Source organism: Gouania willdenowi, chromosome 2 (genome assembly GCF_900634775.1).
Source record: "Gouania willdenowi chromosome 2, fGouWil2.1, whole genome shotgun sequence".
In the NCBI taxonomy this organism is placed as follows: Eukaryota; Metazoa; Chordata; class Actinopteri; order Blenniiformes; family Gobiesocidae; genus Gouania; species Gouania willdenowi.
The window spans coordinates 8,241,029-8,259,895 of NC_041045.1; the positions used below are offsets into that span (position 1 = coordinate 8,241,029).

At 36.1% G+C, this 18,867-nt stretch overlaps 1 protein-coding gene across 1 annotated transcript in view; it reads right to left on the reverse strand.

Annotated features, from left to right (window-relative positions):
* tns1a (tensin 1a) overlaps window positions 1–18,867 on the reverse strand; it is a 96,358-nt gene that overhangs the window by 58,621 nt on the left and 18,870 nt on the right. Inside the window, 2 exon segments of the mRNA XM_028463327.1 lie at window positions 9,050–9,087; window positions 12,316–12,430. Of these exon segments, the coding sequence (XP_028319128.1) occupies window positions 9,050–9,087; window positions 12,316–12,430 (153 nt within the window).

Sequence of the window (18,867 nt, forward strand, 5' to 3'; positions counted from 1 at the left end):
CCTCTCGCTCAAAACAACAGCACTAATCCCAAAAAGCGTGCCAGACAGCTACTGCACTTGATTCTGTGTAAAAGTGTTGGCATGTGTGGCTCTCTGCGCAGCCCCTTGATTGGATTCAGATAGAGTCTTTAAAACTGTTGGCTTTAGATCTTCCAGGCAACTTCCAAGAGATTTCCAAACATGCTATATAAGGCCAAGAAACCGACTTGTGATTCCTGTCCCAAAAACATGAGCGGCAAAAAGCCGTCAAGGGGCAGAAAGTAACTGTATCCCTATGTGAGCTCTCTCTCTCTCTCTCTCTCTCTCTCTCTCTCTCTCTCTGCCTATTTCTCCTCCCTTCTTTTCCTCACAGCCTTTACTGGTGCTGCTGGCACATGCCTGATAAAGTATTTGAAAGGGGGAATAAGATAGCAGAGGAAGAGTAATCTTTCAAATCTTTGTTTTCCTGCTAAAAAAAGGTGTTTTCTCTTCACACTTGTGCAAAAATCCCCAAAAACTGAGCTGAAATAGCGAGTGTGAGCACTGTACTCTGCACTTTAAGAAAATAAAAAATATTTGCCCGCCTCCTGCTGAGTTTTTACACTCTCAGGGTGAACTTTGCTCTTGACCTAGACGACAACTTGGTTAAATTGGGCCATCAGTCTTCTGCTAACACACGCTTATTAAACAGCCTGCACCATTTGTCTGCCAACACATCCTTCCATTCACCACACTGCATCCATACCCGTAAAAGGTGTTGCCATGGAGACGTGCCGTGATGGCTCTTTGAAGTGACGTGTTTGCACCGGGGGAACAGACTTGCTTCTGTGAGAACTGCTGAGGAATGAGGAGGCTGCGTGTCTCGTCCATTTTTCTCTCCCGCACCTATTCCACGTTCATGCTTGGATGCCTGCGCTTTTTTCTCTCTATGCCAACATTCTTGCACAGTCCACACCTCTGCCTCTGTGCATGTCTTACAGGCAGCGCTCCTCCGTCTTCCTCTACTTTCACCCCTTTTTTCAAAGATCGAACAGATAACTAAAAATTAGATCCTTGGATGGGAGACAACATCTGTAAAACAACACCTAAAATGAGCCTCAGGCTTTGATTAAAATGCATTTCCAAGTGAAGGCGCTTCTGAATTTTTTTGTTTGTGAGTTTTCTCATTTTAGTTTCCCCTTTTCCAGCAAGTTTCCATTTCAGTTGTCACCACTGGGTCATTCCATGTCGTTTATGTCATTTTTGGGATAATATCACTATTTACTAATGCTGTTCCGATACCGATACCGATACAAAGATGCGTAGTATCGGCTGATACTGCTCCATACCAATACCGCTGCGGGGGGAAAGACCCAGACCCCGGGTTAGACCCTTGGCCCCTCGGTATGGGGGTTGGGGGGGGGATTTTTGGTGGAATCCTCTTCGTTGATGTTCGGCGGCTTATTCTTCCGTTTAGCGGACTATCAACATTAGTTTGATGCTCTAAATGCCGTGTTAATAGTTAGTAGTTGCCGATACCAATGCCAGCCTTTTAGTGCCGTATCAGAACTCCTACCAATACTAGTATCGGTATCGGCACAACATTAGCATTTACAAATTATTTTTCACCATAAACAGGTGGACAGAATGGCAAAAATGTCAATTCTTGTGCAAAATATGATCTAATATGATAGAGTTTACCTCCTGAAATGGAAATAGCTATATGGCATGGAGTAAACAATATATATATATATATATATATATATTTTTTTTTTTTTTTTCACAGTAAAAGCGGTGTCCTAATGCGTGATTTTAGCACGTGCATTTGGCGAGAGTCATATTACATCATGTTTTGAGTAAGAATTTACATTTTTGCCATTCTGCCACCTGTTTATGGCAAAAAATCATTTTAAAATGCGTGGTATTATCACAAAATAAATTTCCATGTCAGGAATTAACCTTTGTTTTACGCCCGTTTTTCCGCGATCACGGAAAATTGGAGCCCCTACTTTATTGAGTCAAACTCTACGTAGCTCATAGATATTTGGACAAAAATCAACCATTTGGTGGGCCGGTTTTGGCCCTCAGTCCAACACTTTTTTCAAGACCAATTCTTGAAATCACTGTTTTATGCAAACACGTGCACAATTTCACACTTCCACACATGCAAAGATGTGGATTTAAATTCTAGGCTGCCAGGATTACCAACCCAGTCCTTAAAAATGATCTACATAAGCAGCTCCAACGTCGTTGAAGTCAGGCTAAGCTTAGGTATGAACACAGAGACGAGTCAGCAAAACAAGTGATGAAAGTGAAAAAGACTTCTGATATCGGTCTGAAATGTGCCAGCGCACTGTTTTTTTTTTCTCTGGTCAGTGCTTGTGTTATGTAAGAAGAGAGTGAGCTCAGGCTGACAGGGACTGTGGACAACTGGAGATGAAACAGGACCGCCTCCTTACTGCACATCCTGAGGATTGTCCTTTGCATGAGAAAGGAAAGGTCAATCTTTCCAATAGTTCCAATAACAAAGCTGCACGTAACTTAGTGTGTGTGTCGTTTGAGCTTTTCTGTTACGTGTTGTTGTTTTGTGTGTTTTCGTAGTCATTTTGTTTGTTTAAGCGCTTACTGTATCTTTCTTTGTTGTCATTTTTGTGTTTTTGGGATTTTTTGTGTGTACTTTGTGCATTTTGCTGCTCATTTGTGTGTTTTGGGAGTTATTTTGTGCATTATGTTGGGCTTCATATTCCTTACAACTTCTTTAATTACAATTACAAAGGGCCACATATCTGCCATAAACCAACTAAAACAAAAATAGTGTCAAGCAAATAACTGTCTTTCCAGTTTGGTCGGCAAATACAAGAAATCACAGTTAGAATGAGGTAAAAACACTTCTCAAATACAAATACAAAGAAATGTAACTTCAGAGTATATCGCACTCTAACCTCATATCATAGTTTTAGCGTAATTACGTGAGGCATTGCATATAATATACTGTAAAACAATAAAAAAGTCTGTTCCTTGCCCAAGCTGTCACAAAACTTTTCTGCTTTACATTCTTCGACATCTGTTTGTGGGTAAATTCTCCTGTTTTGCAGAAGAAATACCTCTGATTTATTGACCTATGAGGCCTAAACTGTGTCCTAATCTGTGTTAAAGGAGGTGCAAGGGATCGCATTCAGTTTTAAAGACAAGTCTGGTTCTATTTGAGATTTACCTGTAACTTAACAGCACATTTAAATCAAATGAAAGACCGTGCAGGCTCTTGCTAACCTTTGAAAATCGACAACTGTCGGGAATAGAAAAACACATTATGACTGCCACTTTGTTCAGCATTGAAACTCCCAATATGCACTCTGTAAAACGCTTTGTCTCGACGACCAATGATGAACCTGAAATTGCAAACCGGGTTTTTGTCTTGTCAGCTAACCCTCACTCTTTTGTGCAAACGCATGGACGTTAGATTTGTTTCTGTCTTGGAGTTGAAGCATTTGTTTTTTCACCAGTTCATGCACAGTTTGTTCCTTCACTGAAATGTGACCTCTTCCGATTGGATGATTGCAGGGTTCAATGAACTCTGCTTTAAAATTCCCAAAAGTGGAAAACAACATTCATCCTTAAATGTTTTCAACCAAAGGAAAAAAAATTAAACCCTCTTCGATGTTTTAATTTAAAACCACATCTACTGCTCATCCACCTCTTCTCATCTCTTCTCATGTCAAATGTCTTCCTATCCGTCAACCCAACAAACTGAAACAATCATTGCAGAAGCATTCCTGGGGGCTCCACTGAGACTGAGAGCAGCATAAATCATTGAGAACCATGAGAACAGAGTTTACAAACTGCGGGTCATTCCGTCAGCACGAGAAGATTCACGCGTGGATGCAGCGAGAAGTGTCGATCCAACCAAAATGTGCTCTGAAGCAAAAGTTGATTTCATTATTGTATTCATCTTCAGCCTTTTAAAGGACTTCTGCTACTTTTTGTCTGGTTTTTATCTGGCTAAGTCTGTAAATGAGCAAGCTTAAAGGTTCAATCGGGTAAAGTACAATGACCAAACAATTAATCAGGCTTCCCACACTTTTGTCACAAAGGTTTTTCAAAACTTTTCCCCAAAATTTTCCAAAATATTTAACCTAATTTCCATGACTTAGTTCTGAACCACTAAGACAGACATAGGCAACTGGCGGCACATGCGGCCCTCTGTCTAATTTTATGCGGCCCCTAACGCATATGAACAAAACGACGGAAAAATACACAAAACAAGAGCAAGAATACATTAAATAATACAAATAATTACAACATTGCAGGAAAATACAACATAAAAGACAAGAAAAAAACACAGAAAATACTCCAAAAACACACAAAACTACAGCAAAAATGATCAAAACGACACAACAGTAATACACAATTACTCAGAAAAATATAAAAAATTACAGAAAATGACAACAATAGTACACAAAAAGACAAGAAAAACATGAAAAATGACAAACTCACAGCAAAACAACAGAAATACACAAAAAATGCAAAATGGCAGCACAAGGGCACAGTATGACTCCAAAAAACATATTTCACATGAAAACATACACAAATGGACGACAGAAATGCACAGAATGACAGAAAAACACACAAATACCATAAAAAACTCTTTGTTCTTTACGGTGCACAGATTGCTCATTATTCTAAATGCTGACACGAATGTTGATCATGGCCCCCGCTGTGATAAAAGTTACCTACCTCTGCACTATGATATATTCTACCAGAAATGAGTGGGCCTTTCCAGTGTACTAGTGTAACAGAGGACTAGCAAAAATCAACAAACACCCACCACACTAAATTGGCCATGTCTCAAAAAGTTTTGTGTTGTGTTCTCTTGTTTATTTTGTGCATTTCAGTTGTCATTTTGCATTTCTGGAATAATTTTTGATTTTCTATACTATCATTTTGTGGACATTTGTAGTTGTTAAGTGTGTTTTTGGAATAATTTTCTGTATTTTTATTGTTCCTTTGTGCAATTTTAAGTAATTTTGTATTTTTAATTTGAATAAACTAGTATTTTTTTTGTATTTATTTTTTTTGTCATTTTTGTGAAGACTCACTGGGAACAAGCACGAACACTGGTGAAGTAGCAAAAATGTGGCACGGGGAATGCAAGTTATCTATCATATAACATCGTACATGACGCAATTGCCTGTGACTCAAATTTTGCAATATTTCATGACCGTGGGGACCCTGATTAATGATGAAATGACCACCGTCAGATGGAATTGTTGGGAAACACCCTATAAACAGATTTCGACCCACATAGAACTCCCAGGTGAGATGAATTGACACAAAGGTAACAGATAAAGTGTCTAACTTTGTGAAAGGCAACAAAGAACCACAGAATGACAACAAAGACCAAAGTCCAAAGACTCCGGTGTATGCTGGTGTATGTCTCAGACAAGTCAAAGAGTCACACATCAGTTCATCATCAGGTCCGTCTTCCTAAAGCTGCGGAACAAACTAGGACCTCAAATCAAGCAAATGCATCCTCTGGAATTCAAAAACAAATCTCCTCTGAGATAAATGCAGCTGAACCGGGAGAATAACAAAAAACAAAAGGAAGCAGGACGCAATTAGCATCGTTAGCATGATTATTGGAACTTTAAGCTCTCTGTGGTGTTGTTATATTGGATTTTCCTTCATTTTTTTTGTAAATATCAATAAAACATCAATAAATCTGAGGTATTTCTGACTGAGGTATTGAAGGTTAAAATTGCCGCTTTCACGTTTGTTTTTGACTCCATCACAAACGTTGGGTTTGCTGACAAATGGTCATATGACTTGAACTTCGGAAATGTTTTTTTGCGTTGTATTGTGGGATTGGGAATTCTGTAGGGGATTTGCAAATATGGTGCAGAAATTGAAAAGTTTCATGGCAGATTCAGCAAGAACAAAGATAGTTCTAAGGAGCATCTTCTTTTTTCAGGTCATCACGCTACATTTACGACACGAGGTACGACTTTACTTCATTCTTCGCAAGGAAGGCAGTGATTAGCTTAACGCTCTTTTTGTTCTTGTGTTTTTTGTTTTATGGTATTCCTCCTGATATGATGTTAAATATGTGATATAAGATATTAAAGACCATGTAAAGCAAATTCAGCCATTTTCTTCTAAACACATAAAATAGGTCATAAAAGCCATTCAACCATTTGTGATGTAATTGTGGAGCTAGGCTTCACAAACTGTGTTTCACATATCTGTGTTCAGGATTTAATGGGCGGGTCAGAAATTAGCATAAACCTATTCGGACTCGGGCAGAGCAGACCTTTCTGCTGACACCTCGTTTGGCCCAATCTGAGCACTTTTGGAAAACCAATGGGAGAAGCAGTATCGACACTGGAGCCACTTTCACACTGCTCTCTCCCATCAGAATCAGAATCAGAATTCCTTCATTAATCCCAGGGGGAAATTGCTTAACCGTAGGGTCATGGTTTGTATACGGAGACGGCGCCCTTCCTGCACGTGGGTGTGGTTCCAGCGCCTCTGAGTGACAAGCCCCCAGCGTCTCAGAGCAGAGAGAAGTGCTTGTTTTTCAATGCTTTTGAGACTTAATTTTATATACTTAGTGATTTTTTTCCATCTTTTAAATGATGCTCAGTGGTCAATGACACGTGTTTCTGAGATGTGACAAACTCATAACACCAATGTATTTCTGCTTTACACAGACTTTAAGTTTCGGCGGTATTTGCGCATTTCCACGGAAAGCCACAAAATCAACATTTGCCGTTATTTTGGCACAGCTTTTAATCCGTGAAAGGCAAAGCGACAGAAATGTGTTGGGAAGTCACCCTGGCATCAGTCGTGGATGAGAACAACTTTTGGATGAAATACAGGCACAGTTTGAGAAATATTAGTATAGTTTTGGTCCTAAATTTAATTCTATTTCGTGTTGTTTTGTTGTTGTGATGTAGGTTATGTGGGCACTACATGACACTTTAAAGAAGCAGAAATACAGCAACTAGCCATGACTATTACACTTTCAGGAGGATACAAAAGAGCATTACACACTCTTACAGTTACGTCATGTTGTAGGAGACAAAGGTGAAGTCATTATCGCAGTAAAACATAGGAAAGATGTGTAGTTGTGACAGCAAAAAGCACACTACGATAAAGACCTGAAGATACAGGAAAATCATTAAAAGCAAGTTTGCCTTTGATGTGGTGAGTATGATGTAAAAATTACAAATTTACAGCAGCTTCAAAGAAAGAAAACAGCAAGTAACACCAGCATGGCGTAACACTTAAAGGCTTATATACTATATATAGTATATATATATATATATCATTTCTAAATCAGTCATTTTACTTGTACTTAAGTACATTTCAAAAGAAGTAATGTGTTACATTTCTACACCCAACAGTTACAAGTACAATTATTATTTTATTGTTTTAAAATGATGAACAGACACTGTGAAACAATCAAACGCATCACGTCATAGCCGACCAATCAGATTAAGCGTAAGGCACTGCACCAAAACAGCATTAAATGGAGGTTATTTTTCAGGTTTAGAGTTAATGAATGTATGTATACTTTGAGACTGAGAATTTATTTATTTATTTTCCCACACTTTTTTTCCCAAAATGGTTTATCAAAAATATTTACCCAAATTTCCATGACTTGGTTGGGGAGTTTTTTTTTTTTTTTTGCCTATGCATTTCCTGGGTTTTTAGCGTACGCAGAGTTTAATAAATGAGGCAGAGAGATCTCGTGATTCCCGCTCAATGACGCTGCCGGTGTGCATCACTTTCACTTTGAGATAACGCTCAACATCTTTGGGGTTTAACATACTTTAAACATTAAAATAAAATAGGCTATATTTCCAAAACAGTTCAAATATGATTTTTCAGGACTGGAAAATGGGTCTTTTGCGAGTATAAAGAAAAACAACTTAGCGTGGAGCATGCAGAAAGGAAGCATGTTTGCACGCGGTTCTACCAGTTACAACTAAAACCACTAAGAATAGCCCAGTTACGCCTGTCACCCCTCCACCCTTTCCCTCTTTTCTCTACGTGACTCATTCCAACTTCCTTTTCTATTTGTTCTCCATCTTTCCACAGCAGATTAGGATCGACTGAGAAGAGCAACGTGTTGTTTCAAGTTCAAAATACAACAATATCTCTAAATTTAAGCGTACAGTAATCACACTTACAGTAAACAGGGTTCCTACAGCTTCAGTCAAATTAAATTCAAGGCTTTTTAAGACTTTTTATGACCATTTGAAATCAAATTTAAGACCAACTTCAAAGTAAACATAATTGGGGGAAAAAAACACACCACATCAATTACATAGTAGGCTAAAAGACTAAGGTACTTTTTTCAAAATAAAACCAAAACGGAAAAACGACTTGTTTTTTTTTTCAATATTTAATTCCAGACCCAAAATAAAAATAAAAAAACAGATACTTTCACCTTCAAGTTTGTTTTTTCACTTCACCGGTCAAAGTTCACACGTTTTGCGTAAAATCAGAATATCCAAATTGGAAAATCACCCGTCATCCGCTTTTTCCATTTTGCAATTTGTGCACAAAATCAGAAATGGGAAAAACGATTCGCTATCGTTTTTTTTCATTTTGGGTCAGGAATAAAATACTGAAAAAAACAAGCCGTTTTACGTATTTTTTGTTTTGGTTTTATGTTGAGAAACAAATGAACGAATGATACACGGATTGGGTCATTTTGTTCTAGTGTCTAGTGCTGACGTGCATTTTTGTAAACTAAACTAAACTTTTGCAAAATACACAAAATGAGACTAAATATACACAAAAAAGAGACTTAAATAATCAAAATCACTCAAAAATTACTACAAAAATAGCCAGAAATCTATAAAACAACAACAAAAATTACATTTCCCCATGTTGTTTATACATTTAAAAAAAAAATAAAAATCATAATATTACCATTTATTTTGAAATGTGTGACTAATTACAATCATACTATTCTGAAAGGCAGATTTAAGAAATTTTATTTCAAATTAAGGCCTTATTTTTGAAGACGTTTTTAAGGAACCCTGAGTAAAGCTCAACCACTGGGTGACGACGAGGGTTTTACCTTGACTTCACATTTCTTGTGACAGGACAATCGGCACACTGCAATACAAAAAAAGAAAGAAGGAGAGCATTATTTGTTGTTCACAGAATCAAAATAGTATTAAAAATACACTAAAAACCATTCTTGAATAGTTTCAATAATAAAGCCACTGCTGGTGTTTCCCTCCACATCTGCTGTAATACATAGTTGTACTTCCCCCTAGTGGCCACATGAAGTATTCAAATATCTGCTGCAAGAAATTATCTCCATTTTTCTCTTTGTACTGCTATTAAAAATACAAGAAAAAGAACCTGGTTAAGCCTGCATGTGTTTTTCCTAAGGAATAATGAGGACAGGGCGGGCATATGTTGACCGCTTAACATTAAACTTTCATGTTCCGATGTACGAGCAGGTACGACCTTTGACCCCCCCCCACACCTGCTGCCTTTCTGTCCACCTAGGTGGTCCCCAGGTGGTGCAGAAAAGAAATACGCCTCTGATGGGGGAAAGAGAAAACGCTGACGGAAAGAAATGATAAAAAACACGCGACTTTGGGTGGTCTTTACGCGAGATAGAAATTCAGCTTTTGTCAAGTCATGATTACTTTGGGACGGGACTGACGAGCACTCGCAAAACACCTCATTGTATGTTACTATTGAGGCATGTATTAAATGTAATATTGTAACATATTGTTTTAAAAAAAAAAAAGGTACATAACATGTTGTATGAATACATATAGCAGAATAAACAGGTAAATGTCCTGTTTCTATCATTCAAAGTACAACCTCAACATGTCAATTATAATTTAACACTAAACTGGGGAACCATGTTACAGTTCTACACATATGTAGAAATAATTATTAAAATATGTTTCATATTTAGATTTCCTACTTTTTACCATTTAAAAATATATATAAATCTAGGGGTACACTGACAAAAAAGGCTCAGATGTCCACCCCAAAAATATTAAAATCTATATTGTCATTGATTAGGGAACCTAAAAATGTAATCAATAGATAGGAAAGAAATAAAATGTTAGATATTAGTTCTTAGTGTATTTTACAGCTGATTTAGGACCCGTAAGCATAAGAGATGCTAACATAAAGCTAACACAAGAAGAAGGTTAACTTTTATTAGGTTAATAAGGTAGGCATACGTTGATCAGAGGGTCACATGATCAGCATTTAGAATAATTACCCATCTGAGCATTAATACAGGAAAGAACAAAGTTTTTATTGTAACTGTGTGTTTTTCTCTCATTCTGTGTATGGTTGTTGTTGTCATGCTCATTGTGAAGCATTTTGTGCATTTCTTTAGACCTTTAGTGCATTTTTTCTGTAAAATATGTGTTTTTTGGAGTCATATTGTGTATTTGTGCTGCCATTTAGCGTCTTTTTTGGAGTATTTTTTGTGTGTTTCTGTTGTCGTTTTGCTTGTTTGCTAGTACTGTGGATTTGCGGAGTCATTTTTCGTGTCTTTCTTGTCTAATTGTGTACTTTTGTTGTCATTTTGAGTAATTTTGTGTGTCACTGTTGTCATTTTGTTCATTTTTGTAGTTGTTTTGTGTGTGTGTTGAGTATTTTCCGTGTTTTTGTCTTGACTTTGACTGTATTTTCCTGCAATGTTGTAATTCTTTGTATTTTTTTTTAAAGTATTCTTGCTTTTGTTTTGTGTTTTTTTTCTGTCATTTTGTACATTTTACTTTGGGGGCCACATAAAATTAGACCGAGGTTATTTATTTGAGGCTCAGTAATTGTGATTAATTGTAATTGAACTTTAGTAATTGAGAACGTAATTGTAACTGCCTTTCTGAGGATGAAAATAATTGGAATTTAATTGTAATTGGGAAAAAATGCCAGTCACCGCAATCCTGGTTGAGTTGTCATTGAACATGGGTAATTGAAAAGGTAATTGTAACTGAAAAATATAATTGACCCCTACTCTGGTGTTCACATGAGGTTTAAAAAACAAGTTAAATTAGCTTTTTATGCTAATTTAGGAGTCACAGGAACATTTAATATGGGCATTTTAATTCATCTAAATGTCGCTATCATGATATAAATTCTGCTGATATATAAAATATCTGAATAGCTACAGTTAGCACACGAGTCTTAGAGCGCATTTAAACAAAACTGAATAAATTCTCATCCGTACCATCTTCCCTTTGTTCTTTATCCCCCTCGACTTCATTTCCTGTTCCCTCGGCCAGGCTCTGCCCCCCACACCATTCCTCTTTCCCCTCTTTCCCCTTTTATCTAGGCTAATGCAGCACAAGCCAAGCTAATTTTAACTGCAAATCCTCAGCCAAATCCTGAAACAAGCCTGCTCTCCTACCGCTGTGTTTCTGCTGCAAAGGACCCTCAAAGCTAAAAAGAAACGTATCACCATAAATGGGGGGATTAAGGAAGAAAGACATGGGAGGAAGAGGAAATGCTCCAACGAACCAGGATCGTAACCTGGACGACAGTTTTCTGATATTAGATGATCAAATGGATTTATATTCTATTTTTAACAAATAAATACAACAAACAAGAATTTGTGGCCATAAATATATTTATAGTAGTGCAAAAATGAATAAAGTGTTTAGTTTTTTGGTTTTGTTTTTGTCCGCTAAAACAATAAATGCAAAGAGAAAAATGATTCTCCTTAATCGGGTATGGCAGAAAAAAAATGCAGAATACACATAATAATAATGTACATAATAAGTAATCTTAAACAAGTAATCTTACCTGTTTTTAAAAAGAATACATTATATTTTTAAATTCAAAATCAGGCCCCGACATGACACTGAAATACCTCACATGCATGTTTTGGGACAATATCACACATTTACATGCTATTTTATATATTTTATATTCTATCGCTATATTCTATAAACGGATTAATCAAATTTTTCATAATCTGTGCAGGGTTTTCTGCAAAAATTAAATGAAAATAATATCAAATTATCAGTTTTTTTTTGTTCTTTTTTATAGTCGTTTTGTGTGTTTTTCTTGTCTTTTCCTGCAAGGTTGTAATTATTTGTAAATTTTTTAATGTATTCTTGCTCTTGTGTATTTCTGTCGTTTTGTACATTTACTTTGGGGGCCTCATAAAATTAGACCAAGGGCCACACTGCCAGTTGCCTATGTCTGTTAAAATGATGGTCGTCTGACACTAAATCTAAAGTTTTTTTAATGAGTATAATCAGAACCAACAAAAGCAGAACACTTTTTCTCACCCCAAAGCATGCTGGGTTCAAATCAATGCTCCTGTTCCACTTTTATCTCCACATGTGAGCCCCTCACCTTTACAAATGAGGCCTTCTTTGGTGATGGCCTGCTTGCATATATCACAGCTCTTGGCTTTCTTGAATGGCTTCAGCTTGAAGGTGTGCGTGTGGACGCCCTCGAGCTCTTCAGGCTGCGAGGAAAACAGTAAAGAAGAGAGATGAGTTGAATAAACGCAAACAAAAGCACATTTCATAACAAATATTGTAGCATTTTCCATTTTTAATATGTGCAAAAACCTCAATGACTTGGAAACGGAGCCTAAAAAAACAACACTTTTTTTTTACATTTCATACACCTGTCATTAGCATAACTAACCCCACTAGATCCCTCCACCTAACCCAGAAAATGCCAACATAGCTCCAAAGGTGTCATTATTTATTACACACATTCAAAACTGCAAATGCACACTCATCTAAATTTTTAAGCAAAGACAAAAAACAACTGAAAACCTGCATTTGTGTCTTTGTTTATATACTGTATATCAAATATGAGATGTAAACAAACTTGCAAGCAGCAATTTCGACCGTTTTCGGGTTTTATGTTTTTTTTTGGAGTAAATGATTGTTGATTCATTAGTCGATGACGCATACATTAGGGCTGCACGATTATGGCCAAAATAATTACCGCGATTATTTTTTTTATCAATATTGCAATCACGATTATTCATCATATAAGGAAAAAAATCTGTGTTTTTTAATGCACTACTTTTAAACAATGTGTGCAGTTTACAGTGTAAAACTAAGCTTTAAAATGGAATTATAACAAAAATTAAGCCAAGATCATGATGTGATTAAAATTCAATTCATTGTGCTGCCCTAGCATACAGTATGATTTTATCTAAAAATTATTAGAGGTAGCAGCTCTGAACAAATACCACAAATTTCTTGAAAACTGTGACAACTATGTGTGTTTTTCAAAGTGAAATGCAAAAGCTGCGAGATCGCAACCATCCAAGAGTGATTTGCACTTTTGTGTGTGAGTGTGTGCTTTCTGTCTTTTCTCATCCGCCACTACTTGACGAGACATGTTGACCCTTGTTGCCGAGGCAGCCAGGAAACCATGGCACCTGACTGTTACACAGTTGGATGAATCTCATTGGTTCCGCCGCTGGATTTCTGCCAAGTCATCTTTATCATTTGTGCTGTCGTGGGGGCACCAGAGTGCTTTCAAGGCTATTTACAAAACAAGGTGCTAAAATGATCCACGGGGATCATTTTAGCAGCTTGGATGCTAATCAGTTGCTAGCCTCTGAGCAATCAGTATAATAGGCTACGCCAGGGAGTCATGTGACAAAACTTTTGCTCATATTGAAAAATACGTGGATTTTTCGAGGTCAGAGATGAGCAACTTTTATCCCAGTGGGGGCCACAGAGACGTTATTGACTGATCCAAGGGTCACATTATCAATATTCATTGTTAGCACGAAGAATATCGACCATTTTGGATCTATTTTTGTTCATTTTTGTTGACGTTTTGTACATTTTTTCGTTACCTTGCGTCATTTTACACGTTGGTCCGTTTTTGCAATACGCTTATACAATATATTCAGCCAATATATCGTCCCAACACATTTAAGCCACGGTTCTAAAACTATTTTCACTTCACGAGCCAAGAGTCTGTCATATTATGCAACATTTTGTTTTGAGATTTTGTGGGAACGTTGCGTGTAATTGCGCAATATTGTATGTTATGTATTTTAAATTGCAATTTTATGTTTTGCGCCCTATAGTTACATTGATGTACGTAACTCTCCAAAAGTGGTAAAAATTCAAGGCAAACTTATTTCTTTTTGCCGTGAACGTGAAAATAAATGAGACTATGAGAAAAGAGATCAACATTTACCCGTTTCCCCCCTGAGGTATTTACATCAGGATCTGACTGATACACAACCTAGAACAGATGTAAGCAACAAGCGGTCCAGGGACCACATGCGGCCCTTGATCTAATCTCGTGCGGTCCCCAAAGTAAACGCACAAAATGACCCCAGAAACACAAAATAACCAGACAAGTATGGAGGCCCAAAAGATTAAAAATTGTTAAATAAGGTAATATTATTATGAAATATTTTTATTATTCTTAAATATCTATTTCCACAATGGCCTTTTTATTTCATAAAAAATTTAAATTATATCTAAGAATAATAAAAAGTATTTCATAATAATATTACCTTTTTTAAAAATTGAATGGCCATATTATATATTTGTCTGTTATTTATCAAAATGGTATTTATTTCAAAATGTTGTTTTTATTTATTTAATTATGACTCTTTTGGAGAATCAACCAAAAACCACTGATAAATGTTGGAGTTCAGCGTGACAATCACTCAAGAACATTTTCAAAGTCCTAAAAATAGACAAAAATAATGGAAAATTTCACACAATGACAACAAAAATACACAACAACTACAGAAATACCAGAGAAATATCTGTGGTGAACGAGGATAGCCCACAGGCTTTGTTACAAAGCATAGTTTGACAAGGATCGTGACGTCATGAAGATGCGCTAACACCACCACACTTGTCCTCTAACAGCCAAAACCATGAAATATATAGTAATAACTAGGGGTGGGAACCTCTGGGTACCTCACGATACAATACGCGATACAATCTCACGATGTGACGATACTGAGATTATCGATATATTGGTCAGAAATCAATCAACGACATGACATAACAAGAAGAAAAAAAAAAAATAAGTGAAAAAATACAATTTTTATTTCATATCTCTGAAAGACAATAAATTGAAAAAGTTTCCTATGAACAGTGACACTATTTTAGTGCAACATTTCTGTAAAAATGTGTCAACATACCAATGTAAATGAACAAGTATCTCCAATAGTGCTTTCTTTAAACAAAAAATAGGGTCTTTCTTATTAGTGACACCATTATAGTGTAATATTCTAGTAAACAATATATTGGTCCCTTCAACAAACAGTGACAAATTTCCTGTGAAGACGTACCTGCACATTTTAGTGAAAAAGCAGAAAAGGTTTTGGAAAAAATAAATCAAAAATAAATCAAAAATTAAAAAAAAACAATAAATAAATAAAAATATCGATAATCGATCGTACAGAAAAATCGCCGTATCCAGATATCGTCACACTCCTAGTAATAATTAGCACAAAAATAAAAAGTTATCAAAGAAAAACCACCTCTGGGAACTTGAATGAATATGAATATATGTGTCATTTTGTGACAGAACGCTACATTATTCCCTGCTATGGGCAAAAACGAGACTGTACCTAAAAATAACAATATTTACACGCAATCAAAGCGTTAGTTAATACTGTATATGTAACATCAATCATACCCCAAAAGTTGCCAAATTTCCACTCAAAGCAGGCTTCAAGTGTCCAGACCAGGATAATGTTGTTTTATTTTGACTGCTCTAATATTGGCTGTGTTGAAACGTGCCGGAGCCAAGGTCAGTAACGACTCCTCCGTGGAGCTTATGTTAAAGTGTGTCACAGTGGAACAAAAGCCATTAAGATCCAGGGAGATAGGGCAGTAGAAACGCTGAGAAATACACTTCTAGAAAAGCTTTAAGCCAAATTGGCTGCGGCACACGGAGAACAAAGAAGAAGAAGAAAAAAAAAAGCTGAAAGAATTACAGGATCACACAACGTGGAATGGCTTTTATCAGTGTGTGCGATAGTAAGCATACAAAAATAATAATAATTATATCTTCTTAATAGATTTTTTTCTTACTTTCTACATTGTGGGTGTTTAATTTTGTTTTTTTTAGCATTGTTAGATACTCAGACAGAGAGGGAAGAAGTCAGAATAGTGGAGGATAAAGTAGTGAATGAGTAAAAGAAACTACATCTAAGGTGCGTTCATGGTATTCATTTGTTTACAGTAACAGTTATAGTAGCAACCGCAGTCGTAAAACGTTGAATGTCTGGTTTAATTGTGCAACGATTGCACTTTAAACCAATATTCAACCTAAATGTCATCTAAAATATTATCATAATTCACCATATCATTGTCATTGTCTTAATTATCATCATCATCGCCATTAATTTGGTTTCCTGACTTTTTAGGAGTTGAAAATCATGTCTTTTTCATCGGCTTTTTTAATTACATTTTCCAGAGTTCTTATGTCTTCAGGCAAAAAAAAAAAAAAAAAAAAAAAAAAAAAGCCATGTTTGATCTCACACGCACTACAGTAGGCCTATATATACAGTATATCCACAAAGAGATCCATATCTCTTCATTTATACAGTGATTTATTGTGCTTTTGTGATGCTTGACACAATTTTTGCTCCAGTTTGTTCACCGTATTCCTTGGTAAATCAGAGAAAAGTAAAAACACTTATTGGGGCTTCACATCCCACGATGCAAAGCGTGAACATTTCAACAAAAGCAATTTAAGCCCTTTTTTCTTTGTTTTCGTAGTAAATAATGTCCCATTCATGGGTCTATCTATGAGGCATACACTATGATTGATTGATAAACAAAGCAGGATATTATGACCACGCACATCCATTATTTGTTAAATCATAACTTGTGAAATTTAAAGATATTGTTTATTGTAAAATAACGTTCAAGATAATGTTCAAAGCAAAAAAAAAAAGAAATGCTTTTTCAAGAGGCGTTTAAAAATACTTTTATTTTACCAAAGAAGTTAAACCAAGATGTTCGTCTGTTCTCAGGGTTAGTTTGAAATATGTCTGTGTTCTTTGTTAAATGTTGTTTATAAAATAAAGTACATGTGTGTGTGTATATATATATATATATATATATATATATATATATATATATATTTGTTTGCATTATTTGAAAAAAGGCAACTCAAATGTACTTTTGTGTGTATTATTGAAAAAGGGAACTTTAATGCTATGATTTATTTTGGGTTTGTTTCAGTCTTGTCACATATTTCTAAATTGTGTTAATTTATGTTTGAATATTATTATTTTGGACTGAAACAAACAATTAAAACTGAAACTGATTTAATCTAAAGAAGAATAATCAGGGGTAGCTTTAAAGATCGAAGCGTGGATAACGTAGAGTGGATTTTATTTTTTGTATACTTGTTTATACAATCACATCATACAAGTATTTGTTATTATTCTTAGAGTGCAATCAGTTGTTCCATATTTCTGAGATATATATATTTTATTGCTTATTTTGTATTAAAATACTCGCTTCAGGAGTCGATGCGTTTACTAACTTTCAGAACAGCATGAAAATGTGACGTGATGGATTTCTGAGTGCGTTCTAACCCAGACCTTCATCTAAACAAGCCACACTACAGCACTCACTCACACGTGCTGTCCCTTAGAGGAGAAAAAGACCCAAAAAGTGGCACATATTGTGCAGCTGTTTCTTAATAAATATGCCTAGTGTGTGGTCTTGTTCGCCAGCAAATTTTACCTAGAATTGTCTTTACTGAGTTAAAAAATTTTGAGATTTCGTATATCGTCACTTTGAGAAAAAACATTCATATATGAGTTTTTGGTCCATACCGCCCAGCCCTATATTATAGCTTCTGAAAGTTTTTTACAGCACAAAACCGTGCGAGAAAATGGAAATTTCAGAATCTCCGTGTCATGTTTGCAGATTCCCAGGAGAGGCTGAAGAAGGGAAGCTGTGCGGAGAGGGAAATGGATGCATGAAGGGCAAAAAGAGGCAATAAGAGAATATACAGAGGAGGGAGGAGGTGTGTGTGTGTAAGTGTGTGTGTGTGTCCTGGCATAAAGACAGGAGCACCAGTAAATCATGGCTCTGTGCTCTTCTCCCCCATTTGCACTTAGCTAATGAAAAGCATCACTATGCTACCTCGACCGCGACCCCACTTTAGGGCCGAGATGGGGGACGGCGCTCTCAAAGGCACCGTTCTGTCCTTCTGCACAGAGATGAACGCAAATGAGCCCTGGCAAACACACACGCACAGTGACAGAGTACACGTGGACCACGTGATACCCAAAGACAAACTGCGTAGCTCGAGCTAACGAAACACGGACTTTGTTTGGAATTCGGAGGAAATCAGGGAATGTTTGCTGACCATTTGTTTCACTGTGAACACAATTATCCAATCTTTGATCTGATCCAATAAAAACAGACAACCTGAGAATACTGTCACCATACATTCCCAGCATTTGTTCCCTGTACCTGACCTTGTTAATTAATAATGATGAAATATCTAACACAATGCACGAAAAGCTACATTTAAAAGACAACATTTCTTTACAGGATCCATAAAATGGTCAGTTGTGTGACTGAAGACCAATCATTTAAGCCTCTTTACAAAGAAAGCTACAATATTTAATACAAATGCACAAAATTATGACAAAAACACACAAAGATGACTCCAAAAACCCAAAAACCCAAAATGAGAGTCAAATATTCAAAATTACAATAAAAACACACAATTTTGAACATCAAAAACACACAAAATAACATTAAAAACACACAAAATGTAAGAAATAAACACAAAATGACTATAAAAACACAAGATGACAAAAAATAAACACAAAAGGAGAAAGAAATATATTAAAAAATACAACAATAACACACAAAAACAATTTTGGACATCAAAAACACATAAAATAACTCAAAAAACCCA